Raw genomic sequence first — 20,212 nt, 5'->3', positions numbered from 1 at the left:
CACACAGACTAAGCTGGCTTGCTCACCACTCCGTGGACAAGAAACTCGAACAGTTTACTCTTGGTGGCTTTTCGAGCTCCGCCAGTAGAATCCTCCGTGGCCATTGTGCGTGAACCCCCTTTTTCTTCACCCCCAAATTTTTCTTTTGTTGTCTGTATTACCAGCTTCTTCTCCCCGTTCACCTCCCCTTCTATCCACTCCACATTCCCTCTCCTCTGAAAGAGAGCACTCCCGCCCTCCTTCACTCTCCCGCTCTATCTCTCCTCTTCCAAATGTTCCCTTTCTCTCTCTCTCCCTCTCTCTTTCTCTCTATACTAAAGCATGTTAGTATGTGGCAAAAGACCAGCCTCCTGTTCCTCTCTCTCTCTCTCTCTTTCCCTACCTCTCTAACCCTGCCTTCTTTCCTCTTTTTTAACATAGCTCCCTCACACATCCCTCAGCCAGGGTAGAGAGAAAGAGACTAGGGGCATTCAGACCAACATTGACCTCCAGAATCCATATGAATTCAGAATTTGTTGGTGTTTTTTTTTTAAATGCTGTAGCATTTGATTCAAATAATTTTCATCCTCATAGCCTTCATACACCGGTGCCAAAATTAAAATGCCCCAAAAGCATACTTGTTTTTTCTTCCATTTGTTGCCTGCCTGAATAAACTATAACGGGTTAGTAGAACTAACTGTATATGGGATACTACGACTAACAGTATATGGGATACTAGACCATTATGACTAACTTTATAAGGAATAGTAGCTATTATGATTAACTGCATATTGGCTTCTACGTTACTGGGATACTAGGCTATTACAACTAACAGTATATGGGATACTAGGATATTACGAATAACTGTATGAGATACTAGGATATTACGATTAACTGTATATGAGATACTAGGATATTACGATTAACTGTATATGAGATACTAGGATATTACGACTAACTGTATATGATATACTAGGATATTACGACTAACTGTATATGAGATAGTAGGATATTACGATTAACTGTATATGATATACTAGGATATTACAACTAACTGTATATGAGATGGTAGGATATTACGATTAACTGTATATGATATACTAGGATATTACAACTAACTGTATATGAGATGGTAGGATATTACGATTAACCGTATATGAGATACTAGGATATTACGATTAACTGTATATGATATACTAGGATATTACGATTAACTGTATATGAGATACTAGGATATTACGACTAACTGTATATGATATACTAGGATATTACGACTAACTGTATATGAGATAGTAGGATATTACGATTAACTGTATATGATATACTAGGATATTACGACTAACTGTATATGAGATAGTAGGATATTACGATTAACTGTATATGATATACTAGGATATTACGACTAACTGTATATGAGATACTAGGATATTACGACTAACTGTATATGAGATGGTAGGATATTATGATTAACTGTATATGAGATACTAGGATATTACGACTAAGTGTATATGATATACTAGTCTATTACGACTAACTGTATATGATATACTAGGATATTACGACTAACTGTATATTAGATGGTAGGATATTACGATTAACTGTATATGAGATACTAGGATATTACGACTAACTGTATATGATATACTAGGATATTACGATTAACTGTATATGATATACTAGGATATTACGATTAACTGTATATGAGATACTAGGATATTACGACTAACTGTATATGAGATACTAGGATATTACGACTAACTGTATATGATATACTAGGATATTACGACTAACTGTATATGATATACTAGGATATTACGATTAACTGTATATGAGATACTAGGATATTACGACTAACTGTATATGAGATACTAGGATATTACGACTAACTGTATATGATATACTAAGATATTACGACTAACTGTATATAAGATGGTAGGATATTACGATTAACTGAATATGAGATACTAGGATATTACGACTAACTGTATATGAGATACTAGGATATTAAGATTAACTGTATATGGGATGCTAGGCTAATACAACTAACTGTATATAGGATACTAGGCTAATATGACTAACTGTATATGGGATGCTAGGCTAATACGACTAACTGTATATGAGATATGTATATGTATATGGGATATGAATATGAGATATTAGGATATTATGATATGGGATGCTAGGCTAATATGACTAACTGTATATGGGATGTTAGGCTAATATGACTAACTGTATATGAGATACTAGGATATTACAACTAACTGTATATGATACTAGGATATTATGATATGGGATGCTAGGCTACGACTAACTGTATATGGGATACTAAGCTAATACGACTAACTGTATATGGGATTCTAGGATATTACGACTAACTGTATATGAGATACTAGGATATTATGACTAACTGTATATGGGATACTAGGATATTACCATTAACTGTATATGGGATGCTAGGCTAATAAAACTAACTGTATATGGGATACTAGGCTAATATGATTAACTGTATATGGGATGCTAGGATATTACGATTAACTGTATATGGGATGCTAGGCTAATACAACTAATTGCATATGGGATGTTAGGCTAATACGACTAACTGTATATGGGATGCTAGGCTAATATGACTAACTCTATAATGGGATGTTAGGCTAATACGAATAACTGTATATGGGATGCTAGGCTAATACGAATAACTGTATATGGGATGCTAGGCTAATACGACTAACTGTATATGGGATGCTAGGCTAATATGACTAACTCTATAATGGGATGTTAGGCTAATCGACTAACTGTATATGGGATGCTAGGCTAATACGACTAACTGTATATGGGATGCTAGGCTGTCGACTAACTGTATATGGGATGCTAGGCTAATACGACTAACTGTATATGGGATGCTAGGCTAATACGACTAACTGTATATGGGATGCTAGGCTGAAACGACTAACTGTATATGGGATGCTAGGCTGAAACGACTAACTGTATATGGGATGCTAGCTAATCGACTAACTGTATATGGGATGCTAGGCTAATACTAACTGTATATGAGATATGTATATGTATATGGGATACTAGGCTATTACAACTAACTGTATATGGGATGCTAGGCTAATATGACTAACTCTATAATGGGATGTTAGGCTAATACGAATAACTGTATATGGGATGCTAGGCTAATACGACTAACTGTATATGGGATGCTAGGCTAATACGGCTAACTGTATATGGGATGCTAGGCTAATACGACTAACTGTATATGGGATTCTAGGATATTACGACTAACTGTATATGAGATACTAGGATATTATGACTAACTGTATATGGGATACTAGGATATTACCATTAACTGTATATGGGATGCTAGGCTAATAAAACTAACTGTATATGGGATACTAGGCTAATATGATTAACTGTATATGGGATGCTAGGATATTACGATTAACTGTATATGGGATGCTAGGCTAATACAACTAATTGCATATGGGATGTTAGGCTGTCGACTAACTGTATATGGGATGCTAGGCTAATATGACTAACTGTATATGGGATGCTAGGCTAATACGAATAACTGTATATGGGATGCTAGGCTAATACGACTAACTGTATATGGGATGCTAGGCTAATACGACTAACTGTATATGGGATGCTAGGCTAATACGACTAACTGTATATGGGATGCTAGGCTAATCGACTAACTGTATATGGGATGCTAGGCTGTCGACTAACTGTATATGGGATGCTAGGCTAATACGACTAACTGTATATGGGATGCTAGGCTAATACGACTAACTGTATATGGGATGCTAGGCTGAAACGACTAACGGTATATGGGATGCTAGGCTAATACGACTAACTGTATATGGGATGCTAGGCTAATACGACTAACTGTATATGGGATGCTAAGCTAATACGACTAACTGTATATGAGGTACTATTTTATTAGGAAGAACTGTAACTTATGATTCTACATCGATAAGCACAAAGCGAAAGTCGTTACATATAACAAGATCAATGTACATGTTTCTTTAAGACAAAGAAAAACAGGATTTTCCAGTGATAAACTAATGATTACATATTTAGCTACAAAAATGATTGGTGATAGTATATCTGTGGGTAATAACATTCCCAGTATGAACAGGGAATATCTCGTTACTCGCCTTCTATTTCAGAGCAACCGAACAGGCAGCTCACAGCACAAAGACAGTCAATAAATCAATATAGGCCAGAAAAAATAAACTGTTGCAAAGAGGAACATGACTGCCGGGAGTAAGCCCCCCCTCTCTGTACCCCCATAAGCCCATAGTCTAGACTAACAACGTCTCATTTATCAAGAGCACAGAGGGGTGCTGTAGAAGGTCTTTCACAAAGACCTCAAGCATGTCTGAGGTCTGCTGAGTGCTGACACACTACATTTTATAGTGTGTATACTACATATACGTTTTTATTGTGACACAGATTCTACTGAGAGACGTTGTGCAGCACTCAGGAATAAAAATGAACACATTTAGCTAATTATGTTCAACAGCACCGCCATGTGGAAAAGCTTTTTATAAAGTGCTTTAACATGTGCACTGCTTTTTTGTTGTTGTAGTTTTTTTTTTTTGTTATTCGTTTATTGTAGCTCAATTTGCTTAATACGTTATAAAACAACAGCACGTCCTGTAGAATTTACTCCTGTGGTAATTTGCCAAATAAATAAAAAGATGGTGTTTTTTTAATGTTGGGGAAAATCCATATGTGTAGTGAGTAAACAACAAAAGTATTAACAGGAACGACAGATAGAAAGTACTACATTTTCGGGATTTCAGAGTTGCCCTTTTCCAGAGCGACTTACAGTTAAGCAGTTGCACGGTTGAGGGTTTGCTCAAAGGCTCCAGCTGTGGCAGCTTGGTGGTACTGGGATTTGAACTTTCGCCATATGATCCAGTGTCCAATGCTTTAAAAACTGAGCTTCCACCTCCCCATACTAGATAAAGTCCTAGATACTAGATAGATAAAGTACTTTGTTATGTGTCTTTAAACTGGCTGCTATAACATTACAGTTCCTCCCCATCTATCTATCAATGTATGTATGTATGTATGTATGTATGTATGTATGTATGTATCTATCTATCTATGATATGAGGGTGAGACTTGAAAAAAAGATACATGTCTGACAGAAAATGTCAAAAGTGAACATCTTTGAAAACTTAATTAATCAATCAATCAAGTTATTACATTCATTCCCTACACTCCTTTTCTTTCTCTTTCTTTCACGCAGCTTGTTATATTGTCAAATCCTCAGTCCTAATCCCTCTTCATTTGCAGACAACTTTCTGACTCTTATAATCCGCTGACACCGGAGTCTCCTTCTATAAAGGTTCAATAAACTACATATCTGTTCTGAGCTCTTCACCATAACAAAAAACAGATCTTTCTTAAAATACCAGTATTTCCATAGGGCTTCGGCTAGATATGAATTCGTGCATCTATAGAAAATAATGTATTCGAACGCAGCTGGAACCACTGTCGGAGGTGCAACTACATCAAACGAATCAACATCTGGTGACGTGAAACCGGGGACATACCACGTTATTTTCTATTCTATAGTAGCATTTCTCTGACACGTTCTGTCTTACGTCCTGTACAAACCTATATATTGGAAGATTTTTTTTTTCCCACTGAACAAATATCGCTGTATTATAAAATACAAAAAAAAAACAAAAAAAACCCAACGTATATATTTATAATATTTTCTTGTATGCAAGGTAGTAGATTTCTGTTATTCCACATCAGGTAACACATTTTTTTGCACCTTATTTGATAAAAAATTAAATAAAAAAGAATCCATAAATGAGGATAAATAGAGACTCCTACCTGAATCCACTCAGGCTACAACATCAGGACCTGAATCCTCAGTCACAAGTTTGGCACACTGTGATTTTCTGCCATGCAAACTCACACATTGTGTTGTTTTGTGTTGTGTTTGGTTTTTAATTGTTTTATATAAATATATAGTGGGAGAATAAATTTATAGACGCCTGTTTTATATTAGAAACAATAATGTTATTATTAATAATTTTGTTATATGATTCATAATGAGAGGAGGGGAAAAAAAAGGAGGAATGTGAGCGTTGTAGAAGATGTGTTGTCCATGTCTCAGGTGAGAAGATGAAGGTTTAGTTGTGGGAGAAGAGAAAGGGTTTCCAAAGAAGGCCTGTCTCACTGTCTACAGGAGCGTAACGCGCCGTCGTGACCACATTTCCGAAAACACAGAAAGCGCAGCTGGATTGGTTTTTTTTCCACTACAGCATCTGGATGAGGAAGGTGACGGCGTTAGAATGGATGCGGAGGTTTTGTGTCTCCTACCTTTCTTTCCATCGGGGCAAGTTTGAGATGCGCACACACACACACTCTCTCTTACGTTGGTGTCCGTCTCCGACAACTTGTCCTCGCTTGCAGATGGATTGTTGGCGGGTCCCTCTTTCTCCTCCTCCTCCTCCTCCTCCTCCTCCTAGCAGTGAATGGGGGGATGCTGATGAGGAAGGCCCAGTGTGGAGAAGAGCGGCGTGCGGTGCGGCAGCAGAAGACACGCATGCGCAAAACGAGCGCACGACTATAAGGGAGCGTCGTCAAACTACAGTCATGCGTAAGATGACGGAGGTTTATATTTACTGCTTATGTTCACACGGTATATACAGTACCAGTCGAAAGTATGGACACATCGTCTCCTTCATTGTTTTGGGTTTGCCTTTATTTTTTTTTTAATTATTTTCACATCAATACTGACATCCAAACTATCAAAGAACACATCTGGAATTAGTTTTATATTTTAGGTTTCATTGAGGTAAAATGGAATGGTTTTCCAACATTCTTGAGGAGTTCCCAGAGGTATTGAGTGCTTGTTGGCTGCCTTTCCTTCACTCTCCAGTCCAACTCAGCACAAACCATCTTAACTGGATTTTAGATCGGGTGATTGTGGAGGTCAGGTCATCTGATGCAGCACTCAATCACTCTCCTTCTTGGACAAATAGTTCTTCCATAACCTAGAGGTGTGTTTACTGTCCTGTTGGAAAATACAACTGTAAATGATGTTCCCACTAAGTGCAAACCAGCATGCTGCTGCAAAAATGCCATGGTAGCCATGCTAGTTAAGTGTGCCCTTAATTTCACTAAATCGCCAAGTGTCACCTGCAAAAAAACCCATACCATTACACCTCCTCCTCCATGTTTCACAGAGGAAACCACACATTTAGAAATCGTCCATTTACCCTCTGTAAGTATAAAAGAATCCAACACCAGTTAGAACCAAAAATCTCAAAATTAGACTCCTCAGACCCAAATACAGTTTTCCATTGATTTAATGTCCATTCATTGTGTTTCTTGGCCTAAACAGGTCTCCTCTGCTTGTTGTTCTTCCAAAGTAATGGTTCCTTTACTCCAATTTGATCATAAAGGCCTGACTCAAGCAGTCTCCTCTGAAGACTGGATATTGATTTATTTCTTCCACTTGAACTTGGAGAAGCATTGATGTCAAATGATGGTATCTGATGCTGGTAATTCTAATAAACATATCCTCTGCAGCAGAGGTAGCTCATGGGCTTCCTCTTCTGGGATGATCCTCATTAAAATGTTTAATCATGTAGATTGGGATACATTTGAGATTTTTCAGGTTGATTAACATTTAAAATAAATATGGACTGTCTTTTCTATTTATTGGAGTGTTTCTTGCCATAATATGGATTTGTACAGTAGATGTAGCAGCACTACTAGGGATATTGACTCTGTACTCACTCTTTGCTCTGCACAAGACATCTGATGGTCTAAAGTTTAAGAGGGCAAGAAATGTCAAATTAACTACCGATATAATTAGAAACCATTCCAGATGACTACGTCTTGAATCTGCTGAAAAAGTGGCTCCTTTGAATAATCGAAAATATAAAACGTATTCTGGGTTGAAACAAAACACTTTTTGTTTACTTCATAATTCCACACATTCTTTCATGGACAATGTTAAAAAATAATAAAGAAAACCCACTGAAGGAGAAGGTGTGTCCAAACTTTTGACTGCAGAATGTAGGAATGATTCATATTGCCATGAATTAAGACCCAAGTGGACCCTAATTAACAAAAATTGTCCAGGGCAACAAAAACTCTGTTCTGAGTTTATCTTATACCCAACGATGTGACATTTCTGATAACCTGAATAAAACAAAAAATACAGGGCAAAATCCACGCACACAATAACGAAGGTTCAGAATCGAACTTCAATGCAATTAAATTGCAATTAAATTGAAAGACTGTTTCTATGGTGATTTAAAAAAAAAAAAAAAAAAAAGGATTCATTATTACATCCAAACATGATGGATCATTGTGCAAATACAGGCAACAGGTTAACAAGTTCAGGAATGTGCATGTGAAGTGTATTAAGCTAAAGGAAGTCTGGAATTTTTGTTAAAAAAAAAAAAAAAAAAAAAAGAATTCTGTATGATAATTTCATAAAACCAAAATTCATCCCAGGTTGATCCAGCATCATAGGTACGAAGGATTTGGGACTGAGAAATGTATTTTCTATTTTGATGCCGAAACCAACCTAACCCCACTTTGCTGATCGCGCATGAAATCAAGAAGTGTAATTTGAACACCGGTTGTTGCGTCCCCATTTGCATGTTCATGATACAATTAGATTTTTCTGTACAATGACTCACCTCTTTGTGTCAGCTGATAATAGCAACTTATATACATATCCCATTATTCACTGTCAATTTACACACATACGTACACTGAAAATTTGTGCATTTAATTTCTTTTTCAATTTAAATTCCAATTATTTAATTAAATATAATCAATAAAGTGTATCTAACAATATACAGGCAAATGTTTGTAAACATCACACCCATATGTGGCTTTTCCTCAAAGTGTTGGAGGCACACAACCGAATCTGAAACTTCTCCCTTCGCTGAAACTGAAACGGTCCAAACAAATACCCCTGTGCACAAAAAATGAGCTTCGAATCAAGTTTACCAAAGTTAAATGAAAGAACATGAGTGTCCTGCACAGATCTCAGCCACAATGAACACCTATGGGATGAACCAAAACCCTGAACTACCTGCACCAGGTCTTCTCAGGCCTTCTCACTAGTGCTCTAGTGGCTGAATGGTCAAATCCCCATAGTCACACAAAATCTATTGGAAGGCTTTCCAGAAGAGTGGTGATTATTTTAAAAGCATAGACTAAATCTATAATGGTGTTAAGGTGTCCACAGACCTTTGGACATATTGTGTATCTTGATGAAGTTAAACACATCTATCACACATATCTATGCTTTTTGAATATCACATTCCACATTTAGTCTTCATTTGCTGTTATAAAAACCTCCACTCTTGTGGGAAGATGTTCCACTTGATTTTGGAGTGTGCTTGGGGAGATTTGTTTATTCAACCGCACAAAGTCAGGTACTGATGTAGGTGAGGTGAGGAGGCCTGCGGTTACAAAGGTTTTCAGCAGGGTTGAAATCAGGGCTCTACAACAGGCCACTCACGATCTTCCACTTGAACCATGTAAACATTGTCGGGCTGAAACACAGGTTTGGGTCTCCTAGTACAAGTGAAGGAAAAAAAACGTAATGCTCCACATCCAAGACGTCCTATACAATTGTGTGCTTCCAAATTTGTGGTAACGTTTTACATAAAAATGACATACAGCTGGAAAAGTCAGGTGGCCCAATACATTTGTCCATCTAGTGTATATATTTATGGCATTCAAAAACTCGAAACGAATAAATAACGCCACAAATGACATTACTCGCCAATAAATAAAAGAATGATTTAATAGATTATGTCTTTGTTTCAAAATGCTTTTTTTTTTTTTTTTACACAAAGTACTTCAATAGTCCTGACATACATCAGCAGCGCTGTCTGCTCTACTCTTTAACAGTGACAGAGAGACAGACAGACAAGAGACAGAATAACCTGCCTGACAGTTTGAACAGTCATGTGACTACCAAACCCTCCCATCGGTGAGCACCAGCTACACACTGGCAGCCTGTAAAGCCAAAAAAAAGGAGCAAAAATAATATTAAGATAGGCACTATGAGCATTTCTAAATAATAATAAAAAACCTAAAAATTAAATATAGAGCACACTGCTGAGTGATACGAGCATAAACCTGATGTGACTACGAGATGAGATGTGACTACGGTAGAGAAAATAAGACCTTTCTGAAATTATAAGCCTTCAACAAACCCGAGAGTGTCGAAACTTCCCAGAAGCGGTGTACAGTGGTACTGGTACGTGTAGGTGTGCGTGCGCCTGTAGGCTAAGTGTACGTGTGTCAGGTGAAGCTCTAGTAATTAACGACGGTACACCCCGAACGCGACAAAACTAAAGAAAATGGTAATGCCAACGAGCGAAGCGGTGGCAGGGGCGGTGAAGAACTGGCGGTACTGAAACTGGAAGTACCAGAGCACGGAGAGCATGAGCACGAACAGAGGGACCATCAGGCTCCCCACATTCAGAGCTACATGCACCTGGTCGGCAGTGCGAGCACCAGCGGGCATTGCCCGCGTGGCGTGCTGAGAGATATGGCAGTGCAGGACGCAGTTATCAGCGAGGTTGAGGGAGGCCAGAGTCTGGGCATCGTCCTGGAGAATCTGTCCGTGGTAGATCAGACGCACCTGGTGCTCCTGGCCAGCAAAGTAGGTCCTGCACACATGATCAGAAAACATACACACGGCTTAACATAGGGACGAAATGTTTTATTTAAATGGAAATTAGGATCTCGTTTCCAGTGACGTTCATAGTTCATAGAACCCTTTTTGGATGGTGGACACCGACTCAGTGGAATGTTAGTATGCGTGTTGCTTGTACAAGTGTGTCAGGTACATAAAAGCTCTTTCCAGCAGTGACACATCTGGCAGCAGAACACTCAACAAGCCCCTGCTTGGACAGCTCTGCGCTGAGAGAAGTGATAGCTCTATGGAGGTCCATTTTGATGGATGTAGGAAATAGAAAAGGGCTGACGTCATTAATGTGTATCTACCTGATTAAGCAAGTATTCCTGACTTAGGTTATCTTACCCAACTTTTCATGGGGGTCATCTAAACGCATTTTCCTTCGTCATTGGCCCTGCCTAGTGGTCTTAAAGAACAGGGTTCTGTAAAGGGTAGTATACCGTCATTTGTTAATAGTTTAACAAATTACAGTAGATAATTTAGCAAAACAGAGCAATTAAAATGACTGTACTGTATAAAATATACAGTATATATGTATGTGGCAGTGGGCACGTGCCAGTTTCACGAGTGGAGGGTGGAGCTTACGCTGCTTCGTTTGCCTCCAGCGCAAAAATTTAAAGATTGGAAAATTGTAATTGCACTTGATAAACGGCTCAGTGAATGAAGGAATAATCCAAATCAACCACAAAAACCCGAATGGCCACGTAGTCTAAAAATACCCTGGTTAATAGCAGTAATAGTGCTGATCCATTATGAGCTTCACGTCATACTTACTGGGTTAGTATTTATGCTATCCTGTAGTACTTTAAAGTCATATAGTTTCCCATTTTCTGTCAAATATCCGTTGAAGGGGCACCAAAGTGCTCGCTGTTAAACGACTAGGATGTCAAATTGGAAAATGTGAAGGGCCTCATAAGGACAGTAAGACAGTAGTGTGCTGCTGATAAAGTCTGGCGGTTCCGAATATCTGCTTTGTCAACCTCGCCATTGTTAGAGTTTCAAATCCTAAGGATTCTAAGGACCATGTCAATCTCATCTCATCGCTGAACCCTACCTGATGCCTGCCGTCTGAACTAAAGAAAGAAATTCATGTGCATAAACCTAACAATATAAAGAAAACTTCTGCAGGGGTAAATGGACCAAGAATCATGTACTCGAGTTAAAGTAGAGATAGACGAGGTAAAATATTACCCTGGTAGAAGTGCTACTGAACTTTCACTTGAGTAAAATGATCAGCCTTTCAAAAGTACTTAAATATTCAAAGTACTATGATTTTATTATGGCTGTAATGTTCCTACTATCATTTTTATCACAAGACTTTTTGCTTAATCGGTTCAGTTGACGTGAAAAGACTCTAATGTGACTCTCAGCACTGCGATCTATTAATATAATGATATTAATGAGTCAAACACTGATATATATTAAAGTTAACATGAGCCCAAAACCTTCTTTTCAACTCCTTTTTTTTTTTTTAATCGCACAAATAAGACCACGGGTGTTGTAGCAAATTCGAGTCAGGAGTTTCGTCATCATTTATTTGTCTCAAAATGTTCTACTTGCTGTTGACCTGATGCTGGACTGTATGTTGGTTTAGAAGTAGATATCACCCAAGCGGCGATGAAAACGAGTTCGAAACGGAGCCTGCGCTCGACCCTGATTGGTGGATTGACGCGGGTTTCACGCGGTTACGCTTTTATCCGCTCATACATAAAATGGAACGGCTGATTTCTCTAAATGTATTTGAGTAAAAAATAAATAAATAAATAAAAAGAAAAAAAAAGAGATTTGACTTTGAAGTGTTGGGGAGTTAAGTAAAGTCTTTACTGTCCACCAGTGGCAAAATGCCTCTGCAATTCTCTCCAATCCTTTTAGACCTTACAGGAAGACCCTCAGTGCTATGACTGTTTCTTTCCAATTTAAAGAGTGCCAATAATGTTAAAACAAATGTAGAACATAATTATGATATCATACAATGTTCCTGTAGAACTGCGCTCTAAATACAGTATGTCATAATTAGTGCTACCAAATCGTTCACACAGTTGTGTTACAGGGCAGCCTCAAGATCATGCTCATGATTGGCTAGTGTCACAATGATTGACAGAGGAGAGTATTCTGCCCCTCCCACTGAGAGCCTTTTGCTCTAACTTAGATTCACAGGGGGCCAAAACTCAAAACACACTAAAACTAAATGTTTTTTTAATATAAATAAAAAAAAGACAGGCTTATTATTCCAGAATAAATCGACTTAAACTTTAAATAACTTAAAATATTTTGCTCTCCATAAAAATATCTCCTGTCGAACACAAGACGTTGAACACCTTCATCATGCAGCTCTTCAGAAACTCTCCCTCAGTAAATAACCTGCTGATGTGCCTCTGATTTCTCATCTGTTTTCACACCAGCTTCACTTTGTGATTTTGCTCTGGTGAAAAACGTCTGCTGAAATGTCAGATTCTCCTTTAACTCTTCTACTTTCTGTATCTTCTGGGCTGCATTCGGGTTTTTCAGCTTCTCCTGATGTTTTGTCTCGTAGTTCCGTCTTAGATTCAATTCCTTACTTACAGCCACATTCGCTCCACTAATAAGACACACGGGTTTACCGGCAGTGTCAGTAAACATCTACTCAGAATCCCATCGGTTTGGAAAGGCTCTGTTTTCAGAATCAACTTTTCTCTTCGCCACGGTGAGGCGCTGTTTCACAATTACGTTACAATAGGGTTAAATACATCAACAGAAACTCGACTTGATTGACGCTGGAATGTTCCCAGGTAGCCTAGCGTTCGGTAAGGCAGCTGAAGCGCTGCATTATGGGATCTGTAGTTTGTGTGGTATCAGCGCTTCATATCGCTGGGCCATTAATAACAATATTAATAGATCTATATAAAATCATCTTGCGGGCCGGATATAAATGTACGTCGGGCCAGATGTGTTGAGTTGCAGATGGATGTGGCACAGTCAGGACTCAAACTCAATCTTGCTTATAGGGTGGAGGGCCGTTCTGTTACACCACTTCGTAACCCCTGGGTCATAGTTGTTAGACCCTCTGTGGAAAATTACACTACAATAGAAAAATATGTATATCTAATAAGCTTTTATTATTACCTTTTAATGTAGCCGATGTTGTCCTCTGGGTTGACCTGTGCTATTACTTCTGTGTCGTTCAGAAACTTCAGCCTCAGTACCATGTTTCTCTCTGTGTTATTGGGCACATCTTCAGACGTGGGAGCCTGTGTGTCGCTCGAGGCACTGGCTGATGGCTGAGTGCTGAGTAAAGGCCCCGATACGTCTCGGTGTCTCAGACCGTCTGCTCCCAACAGACTGTCTTCTCCTGCAGCTTCTGCACTGCCCCCACGTCCCTCGGCTCCTCTCTCGGCTCCTGCATCAGTCTTATCATCTTCTCTGGAGCTGTGAGGTGGAGAGGGAATTTCACCAGGGGGATGAGTCTCTTGGCTCTCGGGCTCTGCCGAGGGGACGGAGCCCGGGTTGGATGGGACAAGGTGCTCAGGCGGCTCGGACGTGTGCGTGGAGGCCCAGGCCAGGACCAGGACAAGCAAGAGGAACACGACTCCGAAGAGCAGAGTGACCTCATCGCCCACGCCCTCGATCAGAGCCATCCTGGGCGCTTTTGTCCTGGACTAAGGCAACTTCGTATTAGGCACCTGCAGCACAAAAAACAGATGTTGATTTAGTACCAGGCCATGCAGAAAAGGGGTTTTATTTTTAAAAAAATTTAAAGATCACTTCCCAGATAAGAGATACCTTTATTCATCCCACAGTGGGGGAAAAGAAATGTGCAAATATATAAAAAGTAGCGACATAATAGAAGTATATACATCTGTATACACAAATGTATAAATGTACAAATACAAAAGAAAAAGATACCACCAATAAAGTTGTTACGCTTTCAAACATATTGCACAGAGGTAACATTGCACGGTTTGAATGAGTGTTACAAAACTTTGTTATTGTTCTTATTGCACAGTTCACTGCGAGCAGCTCTGATAGTACAGTCGAATAGCAGCAGGGAGAAAGTCATGGGGGCTTGAGAAAGTTTTGAACAAGATTTTAATGTGACTCAGAAGAACGAGTAGTCACAAAGAGCGATTCGTTCCTTTTCCACCGGACGAGCACGAGCGAAGCGTCAGAATCGAGTAGTTCATCTCCCAATGCTTCGAACCAGAAAACATGAGAGGTGAGATACTAATTCTGTTTATCATAATTTGTCCTATAGTGGAAGTCCTTGTATGTAGACGTGTTGGGGAATCTGCTTAGTCAAAAAAAAAAAAAAACGGTACGTTTTATTTTATTTCTAACCCTTGATGATCCAAAGATCCATCACTATAGGTTTTTTTTCCGCATTACAGTGAGTTAAGTTACTTTTTCATTATATATGTAGGAATTAAATCATATCGAATGCATAATACTAATATAACATGCACGTTATCGTGGTTGGTCCCGATCTGTGGAAAAATTGCTGCTCGATAGCTTTTACAATAAGCCAAAGGTTCCAACCACGACAATGTGAGATCACAAAAACACAAATCGGGGAGCAAATGAAAACTTCATCATCATGTTACCCATGATATGAAACCCAAACCCCCGATGTGCTCAGTGTGATGTTTAGACACTTACAGTGTAAAGCATTGAAATGTTTAAACAACATTAGCAAATATTCTAAATTCTAGGTAATATCCAATACATTGCTGTATTATCCTTACCCTCTACTGATAATTAGCTCCCCCCCCCAAAGGTTGTGTCCCAAACCACATACTACATATTAGTTTGTCTGAATACTATTACAGTATTTACTAGGGAGGATCTGACGCCGATCGGTTTAATGTCAGACGATATTTTCACGGACCGGCCTTTAATGTGTGGCGGATAAATACAACAAAATAAAACGATACGACCGGCATGAAAACTAGTATTTTCTAAATATAATAATAAACGTGAATCCACTGTGTTTTTGTTTGTTCATTTTGTTTCAGTTTGTTCATTTTGCTAGCTGCTAGCATCTGTATATTATGATCATAGTACATAAACATCTGTAAATTACTGTTTATAGTCCTATAATACCATTTTATTTAATTTATGTAAATCTTATAAACACTGTATATCCTGCACTTGCTGCTATTGCACTCTGGTTAGACCCAAACTGCATTTCGTTGCCTTGTACTTGTACATGTGTAATGACAATAAAGTTAAATCTAATCTAATGTGTTAGCGGCCGGAGCCCCTTTAAGAAGGTATAGGATGGAGGTAAGACATGTGGCCGAGGCATCATGATATGCATCAAGAGTGAGTCATAGACAGATGTGGTAGAACACTGTTCAAACACAGCACTATCATGCCAATGTCTTATTATTTCAAATGGGCTTGTGTTGAGTTCTTGTAGTGGATCATAATCGGAGCCATACGATATTCTGTTAATGGAAAACTCTAGCTGTAGTTCACCAGTTTTCTTAACCCAAACCTGCTCAGCTTGTGACACACTTAATGGTGATGGTGATACGGTGGTCTTACAAAACTCTTCAAAGCTCTTCAATTTCCAATGGATTAACAAATGAATTCATAAACAAAATGTTTTTCGAACCGAAATCTGCAATCCCTTAATTAAAAGCGCTCGGCTCCTGATGTTCAAGCATCTCTGGAAGGTTTTGAGTCTTTTAGGGCAAGCATCTACAATCTCCCATTCTTCCTGCCAATTACTCTTAAGCTCATTCAGATTTCCAATCTTCTCTCTACAGATGCTTTATAGGGCTTCTCTCTTTGCTACTCAAGAACTTTGAGACTTGTCCTGAAGCTTCATCCTCCCCTCAAGGCCAGTCTGCCCATCTCTGCTACAGAAAACGCCTGATGCAAACACCACCGTGTTTCACTCTAAGGATGGACGAATGCACTGTTCACAGCACCTGGAGTTTGGCCAAGATGAAAGGATTTGGGTCTCAGAAGACCAGACAATCATTTTCCTATGCTCTCAGACACCTTTAAGTACCTGAAATGCGTTCCATCTCACCACTCGACCATATTGATTAAATTTTCAGCTATCTAATATATATCTGACTTTTTGACACCAATTCAGACTGCCCATTAAGGTGTTGATGAAAGCCCCGGCCCAGAGTTTGGTCAGGAAGCTTTACAGCGAGTATCTGGTTTGTAAAAGTAGTTTTTGTTTTTTTTAACACCCTTCCAGAGAAACCTCAATATAAACCAATTTGATTTTGGATGTCTACGATGAGTTTCTTTGACTTCTTGTGTTTTTAGTCTGACTGCACTATGCATCTGTTTAACCTGACACTCCAGTAAAGTTCTACAGAAATCTTACCACAATCTATTCAAACAGGATGCACACTCGATCCATTTTTCAGCCGATTTGCTTTTCGTTTTGGAATTATGGACCACTCCATGTAGATTAATAACCAAAAAAGTGACTAAAACTTTCCGAACTCCCTCGACCTGCTTACGTTCACGGCATTTGGAGGACGCTTATATCCAGAGCGACTTACAATCATCTCAGTTTTATACTACAGAGCAGTGGAGGGTTAAAGGCCTTGCTCAAGGGCCCAGCAGTGGCATCTTAGTAGTGCTGGGATTTGATCTCACGACCTTCTGATCAATGCTCTTAATCACTAATCTCTGTGTCTCTTTGGACATGCGAGTTGTTTACCAGTCCTTTTTTCTCTTTTTTTTTACAAATCTGAGTTGAACACCTTACTGTCAAGTGACACAAATACCTCTGGGTGGTTGTGTGTTGTGGTAGTGACTGAGGTGAGGAAAAAGCAGCCGCACATTTCCGCTCCTGACTGATGAATGTGATTCTGTCAGGTGAGACTTCATGTTTTGTATATGTTCAGGATTAAGAACATCAGATGTGAAATAAACAGCAACCCTAACCCCCCATTATCCCCAACCTAAAATACCCCAGATATACCATTAATATAAATTCAGATCTAATCTCCATGTGTTATTGGACAGATTACACAGAGGAGACAAAGTATCAACCACACAGTTACTCAATAATGTATGTTTTTCAATAGTAAGAACTGAACTGAAGTTCCAGCCCCAAGGAGGCTAAACGAGAGTCTTAATAACAAGCTTTAAACAACCATTATGTGTAAATAAAACAAACTACAGGGTTATTTAATATCTACTGGATGTCACAACAGCAGCTCGATGATACGCTTGACGAGCCCAGAGCACAATTCCACAGCAGCTGTTGATTTATGTTAGCTTGCTAACATTATGGTGGGGAAAAAGAAAAACATATAAAAACGGCGACACGCTACAAGAAAAACGACTTACTGTGGACATATCACACGTCATGACAGGACACCATTTACTCCGTATTACTTTTTATATTTCCTGATATTTTGCGGATGGATTGTCGACATTAGCATGTAAAAAAAAACATCACTTCCGGGTTAAACCGCTTCCCGCGCCATAATAAAAGCGCTGACACGACGCGCTCGTGTGTCGCATGTCCACTGTTGACCGCGCGTTTCATTAATCCATAAAATAAAATATGTAAAAATTTTTTTTTTTAACCTGCAACTCAACCATAAGTGTATTTTTTTTAAGTAAAAATTTCGAATGTGCTCCTTCTCTAAAAAGTGATCAAATTGCATTAAGGTTCAGCACATTAATGATCCAATTACTGATTTTCTTGCCATTTCATTTAATATAAAATAAATAACCCACACTGACTATAGCATTTTATGTTAAAATGTGTGAAAAATATCACTGCTATGTCTCCAGTCTTAACACCTGCAGTAAAAAAAAAAAATGCTTCATCCCTCATCCCTGGTAATCAAACCAATAAGTCAAACTGATTTATCCTTGATATGTAATGAAACATGATATATCCTTCAAACTGATCACTGATAATAAAACCTATTCCTCAAACCGATCCCTGATAAAGAAATGTACGTATTTATTGTTCTCATAATATCTCAATAAATCAATGACTATTTTCATGGCAATATCCTGGTGTGTAATTCGGGACATTTGAGTAATTCCTATAATATTACAAGAACAGCTACAGTCATGTGCCTTCTGTTCTATGGTTTAACGTTTCAGGACACAATGATAAAAAAAAGTCATCTAGGGTCTCATTAATAAATGTGGCAAGTCCCGTAAGCACGTTTTAATGTGAGAATGTGTGCATCTGTAAGTAAACTCTGAGCACTGCCTATGCACATTCTGGAGACAAGGGGAATTGGTATCCTAACTGTAGTGGCGTTCATAACAAAACCGGCATGAAAAAACGTGTTCGCCCTTTACATTTTTATCTTCAAGTTTTATCTGAGGTGGAGGATACCACAAATTCATGCTGTGATCTCCTTTATTTTCTTACTCTGGAATGCACTGTTTTTACCAACTGGCTGTCTATCTCTCACAGAACAACTTCCAAGACCCCAACCAGTTGATGCTAACTCTGACCTGCTCGACTTGGATATGGAGGACAAGGACGAGGACGACAGTGGTCCCTTCCCGGACCAACAGTCGAGACCTCACAGCGCAAGCCACTCGGCCACGCAGGCGGATGGTAACCTGCATGAGGTTTGCAAGCAAGCTAAGCTAGGCCTAGCTTGGCCTGCGGCCAAGGACGCAGAAGGAGCTGAAAGGGTTTTCTATGATGGGAAAAGGCTGCCGCCTGCTCAACCCGCAACGAGACAACTCCTGCCCGTACCAGCTTGCATGAAGGAGATGTCTCGCCATTGGTCTATCTCCTTCAAACTCCAAAACAGAGCCTTCTAGTTTTAAGTTTTCATTTAGCCCTTGTCCAGAGCGACGTACAAGAGTGCTTTGAGTCTCCATAATTGAATAAATCTACACTGGTACGCTAGATTACAACTTAAGATAAACAAGCCTACAACTCTGTTTAAAGGATTTTTTTTTTAAGCAAAACAATCTTGGAAAGTGTTTCATTGTTTCAGAATAAGGTCTCACGTGTCTTCACCCATTGCTTGAAGATAGCCAGGGACTCCGCTGTTCGTACATCTAGGGGAAGTTCATTCCACCACCTCGGTGCCAGAATAGAGAAAAGCCTTGAATTATACTTACCTGTTAACCTGAGAGAAGGTGCAACCCGTCGAGCAGTGCTGAAGGATCTCCGGCAGCGTGGTGCAGTGCGAGTTGTGATGAGGTCTCTGAGGTTAGGCAAGCATCAGTGTTTTGAATCTGATATGTGCAGCTACCAGGAGCCAGTGGAGGGAGTGCAGTAGTGGGGTATTGTGGGAGAACTTGTGGCAGGTTGAACACAAGATGCACAGCTGCGTTTTGGATCATTTGCAGTGGACGAATAGCGTTCAGAGGAAGACCTGCCAGCAGAGAGTTGCAGCAGTCCAGTCTTAAAATTACAACAGACTGAGCAAGCATCTGTGCATCCTGTGTGGACAGAAATGGTTGAATCCTTCGGATGTTGTAGAGAAGAAATCAACAAGAACGAACCACATTAGAAAAGTGAGAGGAAGGACAGTTGATTGTCCATAGCTACCCCAAGGTTGCAAGCATGACTGA

General features: G+C 39.2%; 2 protein-coding genes across 5 annotated transcripts in view; both read right to left on the bottom strand.

Annotated features, from left to right (window-relative positions):
- Positions 1 to 6,550, bottom strand: part of smarcd3a (SWI/SNF related, matrix associated, actin dependent regulator of chromatin, subfamily d, member 3a) — a 34,436-nt gene extending 27,886 nt beyond the window's left edge. Inside the window, exon 1 of one of the 4 annotated variants that reach the window (XM_046851202.1) lies at positions 6,331 to 6,550. In XM_046851202.1, the coding sequence (XP_046707158.1) occupies positions 6,331 to 6,342 (12 nt within the window). In that variant the 5' untranslated portion in view covers positions 6,343 to 6,550. Of the gene's footprint in view, positions 1 to 26; positions 332 to 6,330 lie in introns of those variants that run through there. The other 3 variants (XM_046851203.1, XM_046851201.1, XM_046851205.1) reach the window with 3 other exon arrangements.
- A 3,222-nt stretch (positions 6,551 to 9,772) lies between these two features.
- tmub1 (transmembrane and ubiquitin-like domain containing 1) lies at positions 9,773 to 18,142 on the bottom strand. Its single transcript, XM_046851206.1, has 3 exons — positions 17,996 to 18,142; positions 13,796 to 14,352; positions 9,773 to 10,664 (listed from the first exon to the last, which is right to left on the bottom strand). Exons 2-3 carry the CDS (start codon positions 14,305 to 14,307, stop codon positions 10,313 to 10,315), a joined length of 864 nt encoding a protein of 287 aa, XP_046707162.1. The 5' UTR covers positions 14,308 to 14,352; positions 17,996 to 18,142; the 3' UTR covers positions 9,773 to 10,312.
- Between the last annotated feature and the right edge of the window lie 2,070 nt (positions 18,143 to 20,212).

Source organism: Silurus meridionalis, chromosome 6 (assembly GCF_014805685.1).
Source record: "Silurus meridionalis isolate SWU-2019-XX chromosome 6, ASM1480568v1, whole genome shotgun sequence".
NCBI classification, from domain to species: domain Eukaryota; kingdom Metazoa; phylum Chordata; class Actinopteri; order Siluriformes; family Siluridae; genus Silurus; species Silurus meridionalis.
This window is presented reverse-complemented; position numbering and strand designations above follow the sequence as displayed.